The sequence below is a fragment of the Buteo buteo genome, chromosome 19 (assembly GCF_964188355.1).
Source record: "Buteo buteo chromosome 19, bButBut1.hap1.1, whole genome shotgun sequence".
Taxonomy (NCBI): Eukaryota; Metazoa; Chordata; class Aves; order Accipitriformes; family Accipitridae; genus Buteo; species Buteo buteo.
Window position 1 is genome coordinate 22,299,099 of NC_134189.1, and position 12,429 is coordinate 22,311,527.

Sequence of the window (12,429 nt, forward strand, 5' to 3'; positions counted from 1 at the left end):
CTTTTACTCACAGTCCTTTTGTGCTCTTATTCAAATCAAGGCTAGGGAAAACTAATCTTTAACTTTTTAGAGATTAGTTATATTAAAAAGCAATTAAAATAAACAGTGGCAAAAACCCCCACAAGATCAGAAACTGAAATTTCAGATTTTCAATATCCCAAATGTATGTGAACAGCGCATGCTCAAAGTCTTTGTTTAAAATGTACATAAGTGTTGTGAATATTGGGTGTGTGAGGACTGAAAGATTCAGCACAGCAGAAACAGCCTTAATTCAAATAAGATCTGGGGTTTTTTCACAGCTTTTTGGCTTTCTCTCAAGAGAACGATGCCACACATGAGTGGAGACAGACTAATAATTCATTGAAGTAGCAGGACAAAGCATTTTAAAATGCAAAAAGCAGTTTCTGAACAGAGGATCACAGGAAGTGGTAACATTGGTTTTTCATCTTTGTGGTTTGCACTGATACGTTACCGGTCTGTTGGGTAAAAGAAAGTTGAATATACAAAAGTGATCAAATATGAAAGACAGATTACATTTATCTGCTTAGAGATAGTGCATCTTGTAAATTACACCCAACCCCTCTGTCGAAAATTGAAGAGCAGTTTATGGAATTCCTGATGCAATTGATCTCAGGAAATGGCATTTGGGCATTTTTTTTCCTGTTACAAAAATAACGGGAAAAGGTTTGTTTCCCTTATTAAATCCCATGGCTCTGAGTAAGCATTAAGTTACACCTGTATTATTTAGCTACTCCAAAGATACAGGATTTCACATTAACAGAATATCTGAGAATAACTAATACAGACCAGGGAAATGAAGGCTGGGTTCCAGACCTTTTGAATCGTATAATGAATTATTCACAAGCTGAGAACTTCTGAATCAAAAGTAAATTCAGGGTTTTTTTCAGAAATAATGGAAGTTGAAATAGTGGGTTTTGTCTTATGATGGTAGCATGACTGATAATATGTCAACAGCAAATAAACAACAACAAAATCTGCAAGTAAAAGAGTGAAGCCATTAACGGAACGCTTCGCAAAGGCATGGATTAAGGATGATGGTAGTAGCACATGTATTTGACTAAGTATTTAGTGGCAGCTAGTGATTCTTCGTATTTCATAGAGATTTGACACATATCCCCTGCACATACCATATTCTATAAGATAATGCTAAAGAACGGAAGTGATTGCTCAGTAAGAATTGCTAGTCAGTTAAGTTGCATTCATTTCTCAGCTGCAAGATTTTGATATCCTTACATGTTGCTTCCCAGACGTGTTACTTGAAACAAGAGGACAAGACAGAGAAACACAAAGGAAAAACTCAGACTGATAAAATTGTATTAAGACAATATCCATGAGTTGGTTAACAACATTTTGAGGAAGAGGAAGAATAATACTTCATAGAGAGATTCAAACAACGTGACAACATGTCAGCATTAGCATTAACTGTCATTCACGGATCTTAGTGCAGAGACATGTTTTCTGTGAAACTCCCAATCACTATTCTCTAGAGGGGCACAGAGAGTGAAGAGGTGCTGTAGGTATCCCCAGACACACAGATGGATCCCACCAATCTGCAGTACTTCATTTTCCTTTCTAGGTTTCTGCTGGTCTTGTTTGTCTGGCGATTTTCTCCTCTCTTTTCGTGGCATTATCAGTACTCTCAAAGAGGGTAGGAAGTGAGAGATGCTCTGATGACACTGAATGTCTGGAGGTACGTACATCTGCTTTATGAATATTCAAAGCAATTTCACACTGCTGTGTCCCTGAATTTTAGCCATTTTTCACAGGTTTTTTTAAGCTTGTCTCAGACCAAGCCTATGTATCAGTCTTGGAGCACGGTGTCTTCAGGCTGATGGAATTCTGCAGAGTGGTTTTTGTGATGCAGACCCGCTCTGTATAACCAACCTGCGTCCCCGTGGGCATAGCAAACGAACCACTCACACAGCTGCACAAAGGCAGCTTTCAACTACCTCACAGTTGACTCCATCACAAGGAATACTGCATATCCGGAGTGGCAATCAGCGCTGGAAAAACCCTCTGCTGTTCTGAAGCAAGAGTTGATCTCTAGATCAGACAGGGCACCTACTAACTGTTGCTACTTTGATGAGTTGGCAGCAAAGTTTGCATCTACAAATAGTGATCTCTTCTTTAACAATCTTGTTCTTACTTTTTTACGAATACAGGTGCAGTTCTAAAACAGCAACTATGCAAAAACTGTAAACTCTGACATGCAAATCAACACACTTTCTGATTGCTTTACAAATTGAAATCAAAACACATTTCATGTCATACCATTGTGCAAGCAGTGGAGAAACGATGCACGGACAGTTCTATGTAGCGTTGTTTAAAATTAAGAGCAATGAGGGATTTGTAAATGTTTTTTTCAGCAAAAAAATAATTTTCCAAGGTTGAAGACAGCTGGAATAACACAGACAACCTCTCTGTTACTAACAGAAAAAAAAACCCCTAACAATTACAGCCCCTAAATCAATTTGTCTGCTTTTGACCATGTCCTTTAATGACCTAGGACACAAAAGAAGTTGTCTTTTATAAAAATAATCTCCACCTACCAGGAAGACCTGTTTTCTGCAGGTCAGGTACAGAGTAGCTTTGAAACATGCAATCAAGAACATTTACAACTTCCCTTTCAAAGATATTTTTTCTAATTGCCTATGTGGAATTTTTACTCAGCAAAAAAAGGCAGAGAAATACTAGAAGATCCTCATGAACTGGAAACCCATAGAGACTTAAGGGGGGGCTCAAGTACAGGTGATGGACTGAAAATTGTGTAAGCCCAAGGCTCTCTGTGCTTCCTGTTTTGCTGCAGCTGCTTATCCACTGTACACTTCAGAAAGGGGCTACGTCAGTAAGCACAAAGAAAGGGAATCAAGGAGAGGAATAACGTTAACATATGCATTACAAACTAGTTGTCACAAGCATTATTCCTGGACACCTACCTTTCCTCCTGTGGGTACTCCTGCTTCACCTGTGTTTGGGAGCAGTTCCAAGCTCATCTGATGGCAACATGCTGCAAACTTCTGTTTTTTCGATGTGCTGTTTTAGCAAGCTAAGACAACTCAAGACCAAGTCAGGCAAGCGCTAGAGGCTGCAGGCACATGCTTTCCCTCCTCAACTCACTTAGCCCAGCTCACTGGATCACGCTTCACTCAGGGTTATATGATTCCATGCCAGGAATCCCAAATGCGGATGATGTGAGATTATATGTCACAATGCCCATGTTTCCTTGATTCTGAAAAACATTTTCATCCACAGATTTCTTCTCATTCCTTCCATAAGGTAATATGCATATTGTTTTTAATAAACATGCATCTATTAGTATCTTGTTTTAATAATGTAACTACTATACAGTTAAAAAGTAATTTGCCATACCATAGTTTTACTTTAGGCAGCACCATGCTTTTGTCTATGTAATTACTCTCAATAGGGCTATACATTCCTTTGTTAAGGCAGTTCACTCAGTCATGACCAGATCCCCTGAGTAATACAGGGAGAAATGCATCTTCTGTGTCATCTGACATCGTCAATATGCTCAGATAAGAAATTATTTACATTGTGGACTAATAAGTTTGAAAGCTCAGTCTCGTTACTCAGTAACTTACCACTTCAACGCTTTACAAAATCCACTAACTGTGCATGGTAACATTGTCTTCAACGAAGACCAAAGAGCTCAAAGCAAAATCCTCACTGTCTGAGCCTGACTAATACTGCTGACTTCCAGCAACAGCGTGCGCATGCAAAAATATTTGCTGGACTGTAGCCAAAATTTAGAAGTGATTTTCAAAATTAATAAAGTCAATTAATATGACTGATAATATAAAGTATTTTATTTTAGTTTTTTTAAAAATACAACATTCTAAAAAACATTTATATCTATAATACATAAAACTTCATTAAAATACACATATAAGACATGCAAACATTAACAGATTTTGCGAGAGTGGTGACAAATTTTCCAAGAAGGGGGTGGAAAGTGATAACTTAACTCTTCCAAGAAATATTTTTTAAACTGTGACTTTCACTTGTGTTAAGAATCCATCTGAGAGATCAAATTCTGTAGCTGACATAGTGCTGTCTAGACTATTTTAATGCCAAGAGTTTAGATTATCAGAGAATTAAAATTATCACAAACCCACACCTCTATCATACATCAAAGAGCTGGTGACCCAGATGTCACCTTGATTAAATAACATTATTATTCAGTAGCACTTAAGGATGCCTAGCATTTTGCAGAATAAAAACTCATTCTAGTATTTGACACGTACATAAACAACAGTCCTCCAAAATGGACGATGCCATGATGCTTTTGCTGCCCACCCTCTATTTACAAGCAAAACACTTCCCAAAGTCTCTTCCTTCATGTGGCACCTTGTCACTGACCACTTAACTGCTGGTAGCACTGGGATGCAGTGGTTTGACTCTTGCTAGTCTGGAGAGGCCGAGTCTAAGACACTGAGTAGGTGACTTAACAGAAACATATTTCATAGAGTTATTACTGCTTCCTGATGCAGCTGAAAAAATTTTTAAAACAAAAAAGAAGGTGTAAGAGGTTTAAAGGGGGGAAAAAAATCATATATTGTTTTATTTTTATAGTTTTCACCACAGAACAAAAACAGTATTCTGAAGGTATTGCAAAAAGGTCTCAACAACATACCACAGAGGCACATGAAAATCAGCATACTCACCAGGAATCAATCTATTTGGGAGCCAATGCAGCAGGTAAGGTGCACAGTTTTAATTAACCAGCAGCACACTGGAGCGACACTGGACAAGCACATAAAAACTGTTCCCACTGTACTATGTCTTTTCAGGTGCTCCACAGAGAATTACATAACTGAACACAATTCCAAGTGGGAAAAGAAGGCTTGAGAGAAAGGAGCCAACAGAAAGAACATGTACAGAAAAGAAGAGTAAATATGAAGGAAAATCAAAGTAAGAGGCAGGAGTCAGCAGCAGCATGCTCAAACACCTTAAGAAAATAAAGCTTCTAAGTATTTGCTTCACTAGAGCAGTTAAAATGCTTCAACATTTTTCTAATATTGTTTAGAATAGATAATAATGCAGCATGTACTAGAGATAAAGAAAGCTCTTAATAAGAGAGAAATGGCCACAAAACAATCTCTTGATTTAGACTTGATCCACACTCTGGAAAATATCTGATTAATGCCCCCACATAAAGGAATTAAGGATAATGCTGTAAGAGGAAAAGAAGCACGGAGACAGCTTTGCTTTCTTTTTTTTAAAATCTAAGGTCAAAAGTATTCCTTCCATTATAAGGGGGCAGTCATTTTTCTGAAATACTGTTTATTTGTTTGTTTGCTCTTAGGAGAGTTTGCTAAAAACTTAAGTCAACCAATGTATCCATTTATAGTTATAATCTTACAGGTACCTGGTGGTATCCATTTAGGCTTCTTCTGTGTTACAGGACTTGATGTATGTAGAGGCTTCCCAACTGGTTCTGAAGAACTGGACATCTTCTTTTGTGTTGGATCAGACTTTTCTTCTGTTATCCGTGAAGGAGAAACTACAGGCGATACTTAGTTGGAAAATAAAAGTGACTTTAGAAAGATACTCTTTAGCAGAGAAATCATCACACTGCATAAGATGATAGATCATTGTACAGCACAAGTTCTCTGCATTAAGTGAAAGAATTAGTTTGTTACTAGATTGTCACATCTTTAACAGTATATATTTATACAGTCAGTCCTGTTCTACTCCAGAATTTCAATCCTGGTTTGAAAATAAGCAATGTAACAATTTCTTCTTGAAGACCTATCAAATTTCTAAGAGGGAAGATTCTTCTGTCAGCTATGCAAAGCAAACCACTCCTTGTCATAACTAAAACTAATTTTAAACTAAATTACACATTGTAAATTCAGGCCTGAAATTAAAACACGTTACCAAGTCAGACACAAGATTAACACCATGATAAGAATCTTCTTAAGCTATTTAAATAAATTGCGTTAGCAACACAGTGAACAATTAACTCTGAAGGGCATGCACATTTCATGTTTTTTGCCAAGAGGTTAGTAGAACTAGCATTGTTTAGCTATCCTTAGATTAAAAACTCATAAATGCAACTGCAAGAGGAGGCTCTGAGATTATAATTTTTTTTTTAAATCCTCAGATCACTCACTGTTATTTAACCTTTTCTTAAAAGCCAGATATAGTTACATACAAAGAAGTGAATTCTATTAATTTTTGTCTGCTTTTACTGCAAGGAGTGTTAGTTTACTGTAAAGTGTTTTTTTCTTTCAGATTTTCTTCTACTCTCCTCCCTTTACTCTGCATATAGTTATTTTCATCATGGCCCTGCACAGTCAGTCTGTCAGCCAAATTTATCTATGCCTTCAGTGTAAATAAAAGGGACTTTTATCATAAAGAAGCCTATTTCAAATTCACAGTCCAAACTTACCTGTAGTATTAATCTTGGATTTGGGAGTTATCTTTTCTCTTTCAGCTGGCATCTTTTGTTTGGTTTTCTTTTTATTTCCTTTAGCTTTCCTCTTTTCTATAGCAAAGTCTTCATCATCACCTTCACTATAATCTGAATCTTCTTCTGATTCCTCACCTACAGCAAGGAAAAGGGATGTCATCTCTTTACAGGAAATACAATTTACTATTACTCCAGGGCCTTCTAATCACATTCTGGACATAAAAAAACCAGGATATCTTAAGGATACAGTAAACCAAATTTGCATATATTTATATGCTGAACTGAGAAAGAAGTAGCCTCCATAAAACATTCTGTATTTACAGAATTCTTGCTCTGTACTTTAATAATGGAACGTCCTGGTATAAACTCCATACAATAATGATTTTAACAGCAGAATTACCAATATTCCATGTGTGCAAGATGAAAAAGTTAAAGTTATTTGGCAGGGCTTCCAATTTTTACATATTCTTAGTCATGACTATTTAAAGTGGAAAAACACTATGTCTAATTTCAGCTGTAAGAAAGATTTTATAGATCTATTGTTAAAAAAGCCAGACATTAGCAAATCTTAAAAACAGTTGTCTATCAACAGGAATATCTGGATTATTCCCTTTATATTTTATTTCACTGACAATTCTAGAAATATTTTCCAATAAGCCTTACAGTAAGGAATAAAAGAAAGGATATAGACACATTAACCATTGCGGAATGAGAGATGTCTATCATATTCTGCAGACATTCAACACTGGGCTGCTACCAGAAGCAGAGTATAAGGATAGACTGACCTCCAGTTGGATGCAGCATGGTTTCTGAGTTGAGAATTGGAGGAAGGAAAGAAGGGAGGCTGCTTACTTTTTAAAATAAGCTTAAAGCCAATACTGAAAGCACCAACACCTGACGCTACTCCAGAGTCACCGTTTTGAATCAAACCCCAGACAACAACTGGAAAAATGAACGGAGGCTCTTTAAAAGAGAAGAAACTTTCCTAGACAAAGAGGTTAGAAGAAACCTGTTCTGACAGACTGTGGCAAATGCAGAGACACAGTATCATTTTTGCCAGTTTGGGGAATGTGTATGAATAAGCTTCTGTGTTTAGATTTAGTGTCAAAGTGCAACTGAGATGCCACTAGTATTAAAAGATAACGCTTCAGTAAGGGAGGGAGGGAAGATACAGTAGAAGCAGTACGCATTTAACTGAAAATATAAATTAAATGGAAGGCATCACATTCAAAGCACATCTAAGGAGAGGGTTTTTATAGAGAAGAACTTACTGGGTACACACTCTGGCTCAGAGTCAGTAGCATGCCCTCCGTCATCGCTGTCAATGGTCGGTAACTTCTGATGTGCTGGAACTTTAGATGCTGCTGTCCTTTGCCTACCATCACTCCTAGGTACGTTATCATCCATAACCTGATTGAGACCTAGAAAGTGGAAGGTGGTCTAATTAATTAAAATTCACAGTAAATCTATTCTTCTTCTCAAAAAGAAGCAGGTATTTGACTCCCAGAATTCATTTTTGTGATTTTGAAGTATACTATATGTAGGGGTTGGCGTTCGGAAGATCTCGCGTTGTCACGGAAAGTTAGAGGGTTAGTCACAGCCTTGTGATGTACCTGTAACCCCACCTCCCCTTGTTAGTATAAAAGGAATTAACTGCGCAATAAAAGGCGGAAGTTGGCGCTCACACTGCGTGTGTTATCTGTCTCTTTCCCTGGTCCGGGCCGACCAGTGATCTAAGCGTGGCACCTTGATATGTAGCGAATGCTACAACTATACAGAAGCGGATCATCAGCACTTGTTTTCATGTGATTCTCATTTTACTTTTAACTGACCAAACTGCACTTTTTGCTTGTGAAAGTTATCAACATTCATGTGTAATCAAACTAACGAAAGGGCAGAAGACCAAAAATAAAACTGGAAAAATGAAAAAGTTTCCAATGGCACAACAAATATTCTGGTCATGTTTATTTGATGCTTAGGCATTACGGACCCATTAAGGAGTTGAGGGTAAGTGTAGCTTCTTGAAGAAGTAAATAAACTCAGCACCTAAAAACATCACATGTCTGTTGCTTTTTCCAACTAACTTTTAGTGATCTGTAACAATCTCATTCAGCAATCCACAGGTTTTCTCATTTTAAGACTGAGACTGAATTTTTAATGAAAAAATTAATGCACCCTTCATCCTTCAGTCTTTATTTAAGTGAAAAACAGAAACCAATGGAAACAAAGGAGAGATAAGCTACTTAAATGTATCTTGAAACGCTACTTCTGAAAAGACAGAGTATGAGAACAACTTACCTAAAAGTTCACTGTCTACACTGCAGTTGGAAAAAAGGGGTCTCCTATGTACATTTTCTGATTCAGTATTCTCACCTGTTTCAGGATCCAGAAAACAAACAAAAAATAATATTAGTATTCAAAACCCACATTACAAAAAGTCAAGATATTAAGAAATGAAAATGGCTAACATTTGTAGGTGTCTCTAATCAAACTATATGTTTGGGAGATCTTACAGAAAGTTATTTTTCTCACAGAAAAAAAACAAGAACGTAAGACAACAGGCACTACCTAGAAATTCTCATTTCCTTATCATGACATCTTGAAATAAAACATGACTTTCAACCTATTTCACTGTAAAATAAATTAAGTCATGTTTGAATTCACTACGTATAAATAAAGAATGTTGCATTGAACTGAAAAATAACCTTGTTCTTCTGAATTTTGCACTTCAAGGATATTTTCAGAATTTTCTTTGACAGATAAGGCTAAGGCAACTTCCAAATCTCTTTGATAAAGTTTGTCATCCAAGGATATCCTGGAAAAAGAAAACGACAAACATGCTAAATAATAAAACAATGACATGAGTGTTACAGATCTACTTCTGACTTGCTGAACTTCTTTAAATTCAAATACTTGTAAAGATATTAATATTTCAATACATACTTTATAGCATATCATGTTATGAATACTACTTCCTGAAAAGACTTAGGCAAAGTATGCACTAATATTTAAAGCACACTATACTTAAAAGCATTATAATTGCAAAACATTGTGTATATATATATGCACTAATAACTGGCATTATCACAGGAAAAGGTGATGAAGTTTATTTGAAATACCACACTGAGATGTAATATTTATACACAACTTTACCACCAAAATAATCAGATTTCTTTTTTCATTGACTTTGTATTTTCTATCAAGCTTTTTCTTCTTCAAGGAGTCAAAGTTGTCTTTATGTTTCTCAGTTTTAGAAGTACTTAAGTAACTCAGAGCTGTTAGTTATTTTGCACTGTAGAGATATCAAGATCAGACACGCAAACCTGTTTCTGCGCCTATGCAAGCCACTTGCCAGCATTTTTTAGAGGTGCAACAAAAGAGACATAGCTTACTACCAAACTCAGGCAAATTTTCTTGACTCTATGCATAATCACATTATCCCTGATTTGCAACAATACCGATAAAGCTGAAAATTGTTATCACATTACTATGTTAGTTGTTTTTTCTTAGATGCTTAAAACTCTAGGAAAAAAAAAACAACAAATGCTATTACTGAAATCCAGCTTTGCACAGAGTTGACCACATTTCAACATTTCTTACCTTTTACTAGGTGTCTGCTTTTGTGATGGAGTCAATTCTTTGTGTGGCTTTTTTTGCTTCTCTTTTTTCTCCTTCTTTGGATCCTTGAGTTGTGTTCTGGATTTTTTGCTTGAATGTACAGCTATACATGCAAAGTCTTCATCTGTTTGGGAAACAGCAACAAGCTTTAATGAGTTTTCATATATTCTTCCATATGGCCAAAAGAAGTCATTCAACTTCATTTCATCACACACTGAAAATGTGCCAAAGATAATCCTTTTGAAATTAATTCTATTTTTAAAGAACACAACAACTATACTATTCTTAAATGTATTTTAAATTAAAATTTAACAAGACCTCTTTTGCATATATTTTTATTCAAGAGGTAACTATTTCAATTTTTATTACCAGTATGGCAATAAAGCTTCAATGTCTAATGTGTTACCAGATTTTCAATAACTAGAAGTTCATGTTCTGATATGCCGAACAGCAATCAATTATAATAGTAATCCCTGTCATTAAACATTTTTTAGAGTTCTTGGTATTTTGGGAATTGTTCCACTTCTTAAAAAATGTCAGCTGCTCCCTTTTTTCTATCATTTTCATATTCCCTCTTATCAAATATAATGCATTTCTCCAATTTTCAAAGAAAATTAGAAGGCATGAAAACTGCCTTTCTTCCAACTGAAGACATTGTAGATCACAGTGTAAAATAAGGAATAAAATAATAATCTTCAGTATTCTTTATATGATGGAGAACCTTAGATAATCACTAAAGTTTGAGAATTTACACTTTTCTTTAGTATTACAAGTGGTCACTTGTAAACTAAAAAAAGTCATGTACCACATTTAAATTCCTGAAACCAAGAATCTCCATTAATCCACACAATTTACAAGACACCTTTAGTATTATTTACTTTTGCCCTCCCCTTCCCACCAATTCAAACTGTTGCCTGGATCCTGCAAACAGCATTAAAAAAACACCCCAAAACCAAACCCAAACCAACCCACCAAAACCCAAGAGAGCAACCAAATTCTGTAAGAAAAATGCGTAACACCCATTAGGGCTTAGAAGTAAAGGAGGGCTGTCGTGAAAACAAATAGCCTGCAATCTGTTTTCCTTATCAATGGAACTCAAAAGTTGACTCCTATGTCCTTAATCCAAAACCCATCAAGATACAGAGCTGCAGGAGAAACATTAGATCTAGGTACAGATGATTCACATCTCCTTTATATTATCATTTACAACCCTGTGAACTGATCGGCATGTTGGACATGGAGCAACCAATTACCACTGAAAACTGAGGCAGGGAGAGAAATATTCAATTTTCCTGCAACAAGACACAGCGTATTCACCAGTTTCCTGCCATACTATTGTTAAACTCTCGCTTACAGCCTTCATATTCTTGTTGTATTAGGATATTTAACAGTGTGCCCAGATTACATCCTGAGAAAATATTTAACAGCCTTTTCAATGAACTAATTCAATAAAGATAGTCTGATGATATTTTGGGTGGTTCCATTAGCGTTTGGCATTTTTGTTATGTACAAGAACTTGCCACTCACCATCATCTTCCAAATCCCCAAACTGAGAATAATCAACTATTTTCTTGTTCCTGTAGCAAAAAACATACACTGTTAATCCTTCCAGATTGAGCACCCTGATTTGCTAACACTCGATTTTGGGGTGACTCATGTTTTCAACAATAAAGCAATGCGTGTTCAAATGTATGTATAACCAGTGCTACTGCATACAATGCGGTTATTAAGAAGAGCTTCTAGGTTTGTTTTTTTTTTTAATCTTGAAGTAACAGTGCTTTTTGTTGCTCTCTTTGTGGGAGCTTTGTATTCTCCTGACGTACCCACCCCCTCAGAGCTGCTACTGTTCAAGGGAAATTATCTCCTGGGTCACTTTTCGGCACTAGAAACGTGTTTTCCGTTCACTTTCCAGGCCGCTTCCCACCCCTCAGCCAGGGATCCACCCGAGGGTCCCCGTCACCCACCGGGGCTGCTCGCCGCGGGACGCAGCCGCCCCAAGGGGGAGGCCCCAGCTGGAAGGGAAACGGCGCGGGCCCGTCCTCAAGCCCCGGCGTGACAACGGCCCACGGAGAAGCCCGCTGAGGGAGGCGCGGGGCTCTGCCGGGGCCCTCCACGAACGGCGGCCGTGAGGGGCGGCGGGAGCCCGCCCGTCCCCTCAGCGGGTAACGGCCGCCGGCGCTCGCGCTCGCCGGGGCCTTTCTAGGAAACGCCCCTCGGCGGCTCGCGCCCCCCCGCCGCCGCACGTACCTCCTCACTCGCCGCGCCATCCCCGCGCCGGTCCGCGGGGGGGGGCACGCGGGCCGCTGACGACACCGCAGCGCCCTCCTCCTCCGCCTCCTCCTCCTCCTCCCGCCCGC

General features: G+C 37.7%; 1 protein-coding gene across 3 annotated transcripts; it reads right to left on the minus strand.

Moving 5' to 3' along the window:
* Nucleotides 1-1,332: 1,332 nt before the first annotated feature.
* On the minus strand, nt 1,333-12,407 carry RAD51AP1 (RAD51 associated protein 1). Of its 3 annotated transcripts, none has more exons than XR_012653627.1 (10): nt 12,320-12,407; nt 11,600-11,649; nt 10,055-10,196; nt 9,160-9,269; nt 8,753-8,827; nt 7,726-7,875; nt 6,434-6,589; nt 5,408-5,554; nt 4,704-4,882; nt 1,333-3,250 (listed from the first exon to the last, which is right to left on the minus strand). XR_012653627.1 is itself a non-coding variant. In XM_075051647.1 (9 exons), exons 1-9 carry the CDS (start codon nt 12,337-12,339, stop codon nt 4,402-4,404), a joined length of 978 nt encoding a protein of 325 aa, XP_074907748.1. In that variant the 5' UTR covers nt 12,340-12,407; the 3' UTR covers nt 3,824-4,401. The 3 variants fall into 3 exon arrangements, 1 of the variants encoding a protein (XP_074907748.1); XR_012653626.1 differs by lacking the exon at nt 1,333-3,250 and adding an exon at nt 3,824-4,529; XM_075051647.1 differs by lacking the exons at nt 1,333-3,250; nt 4,704-4,882 and adding an exon at nt 3,824-4,529.
* Nucleotides 12,408-12,429: the final 22 nt, after the last annotated feature.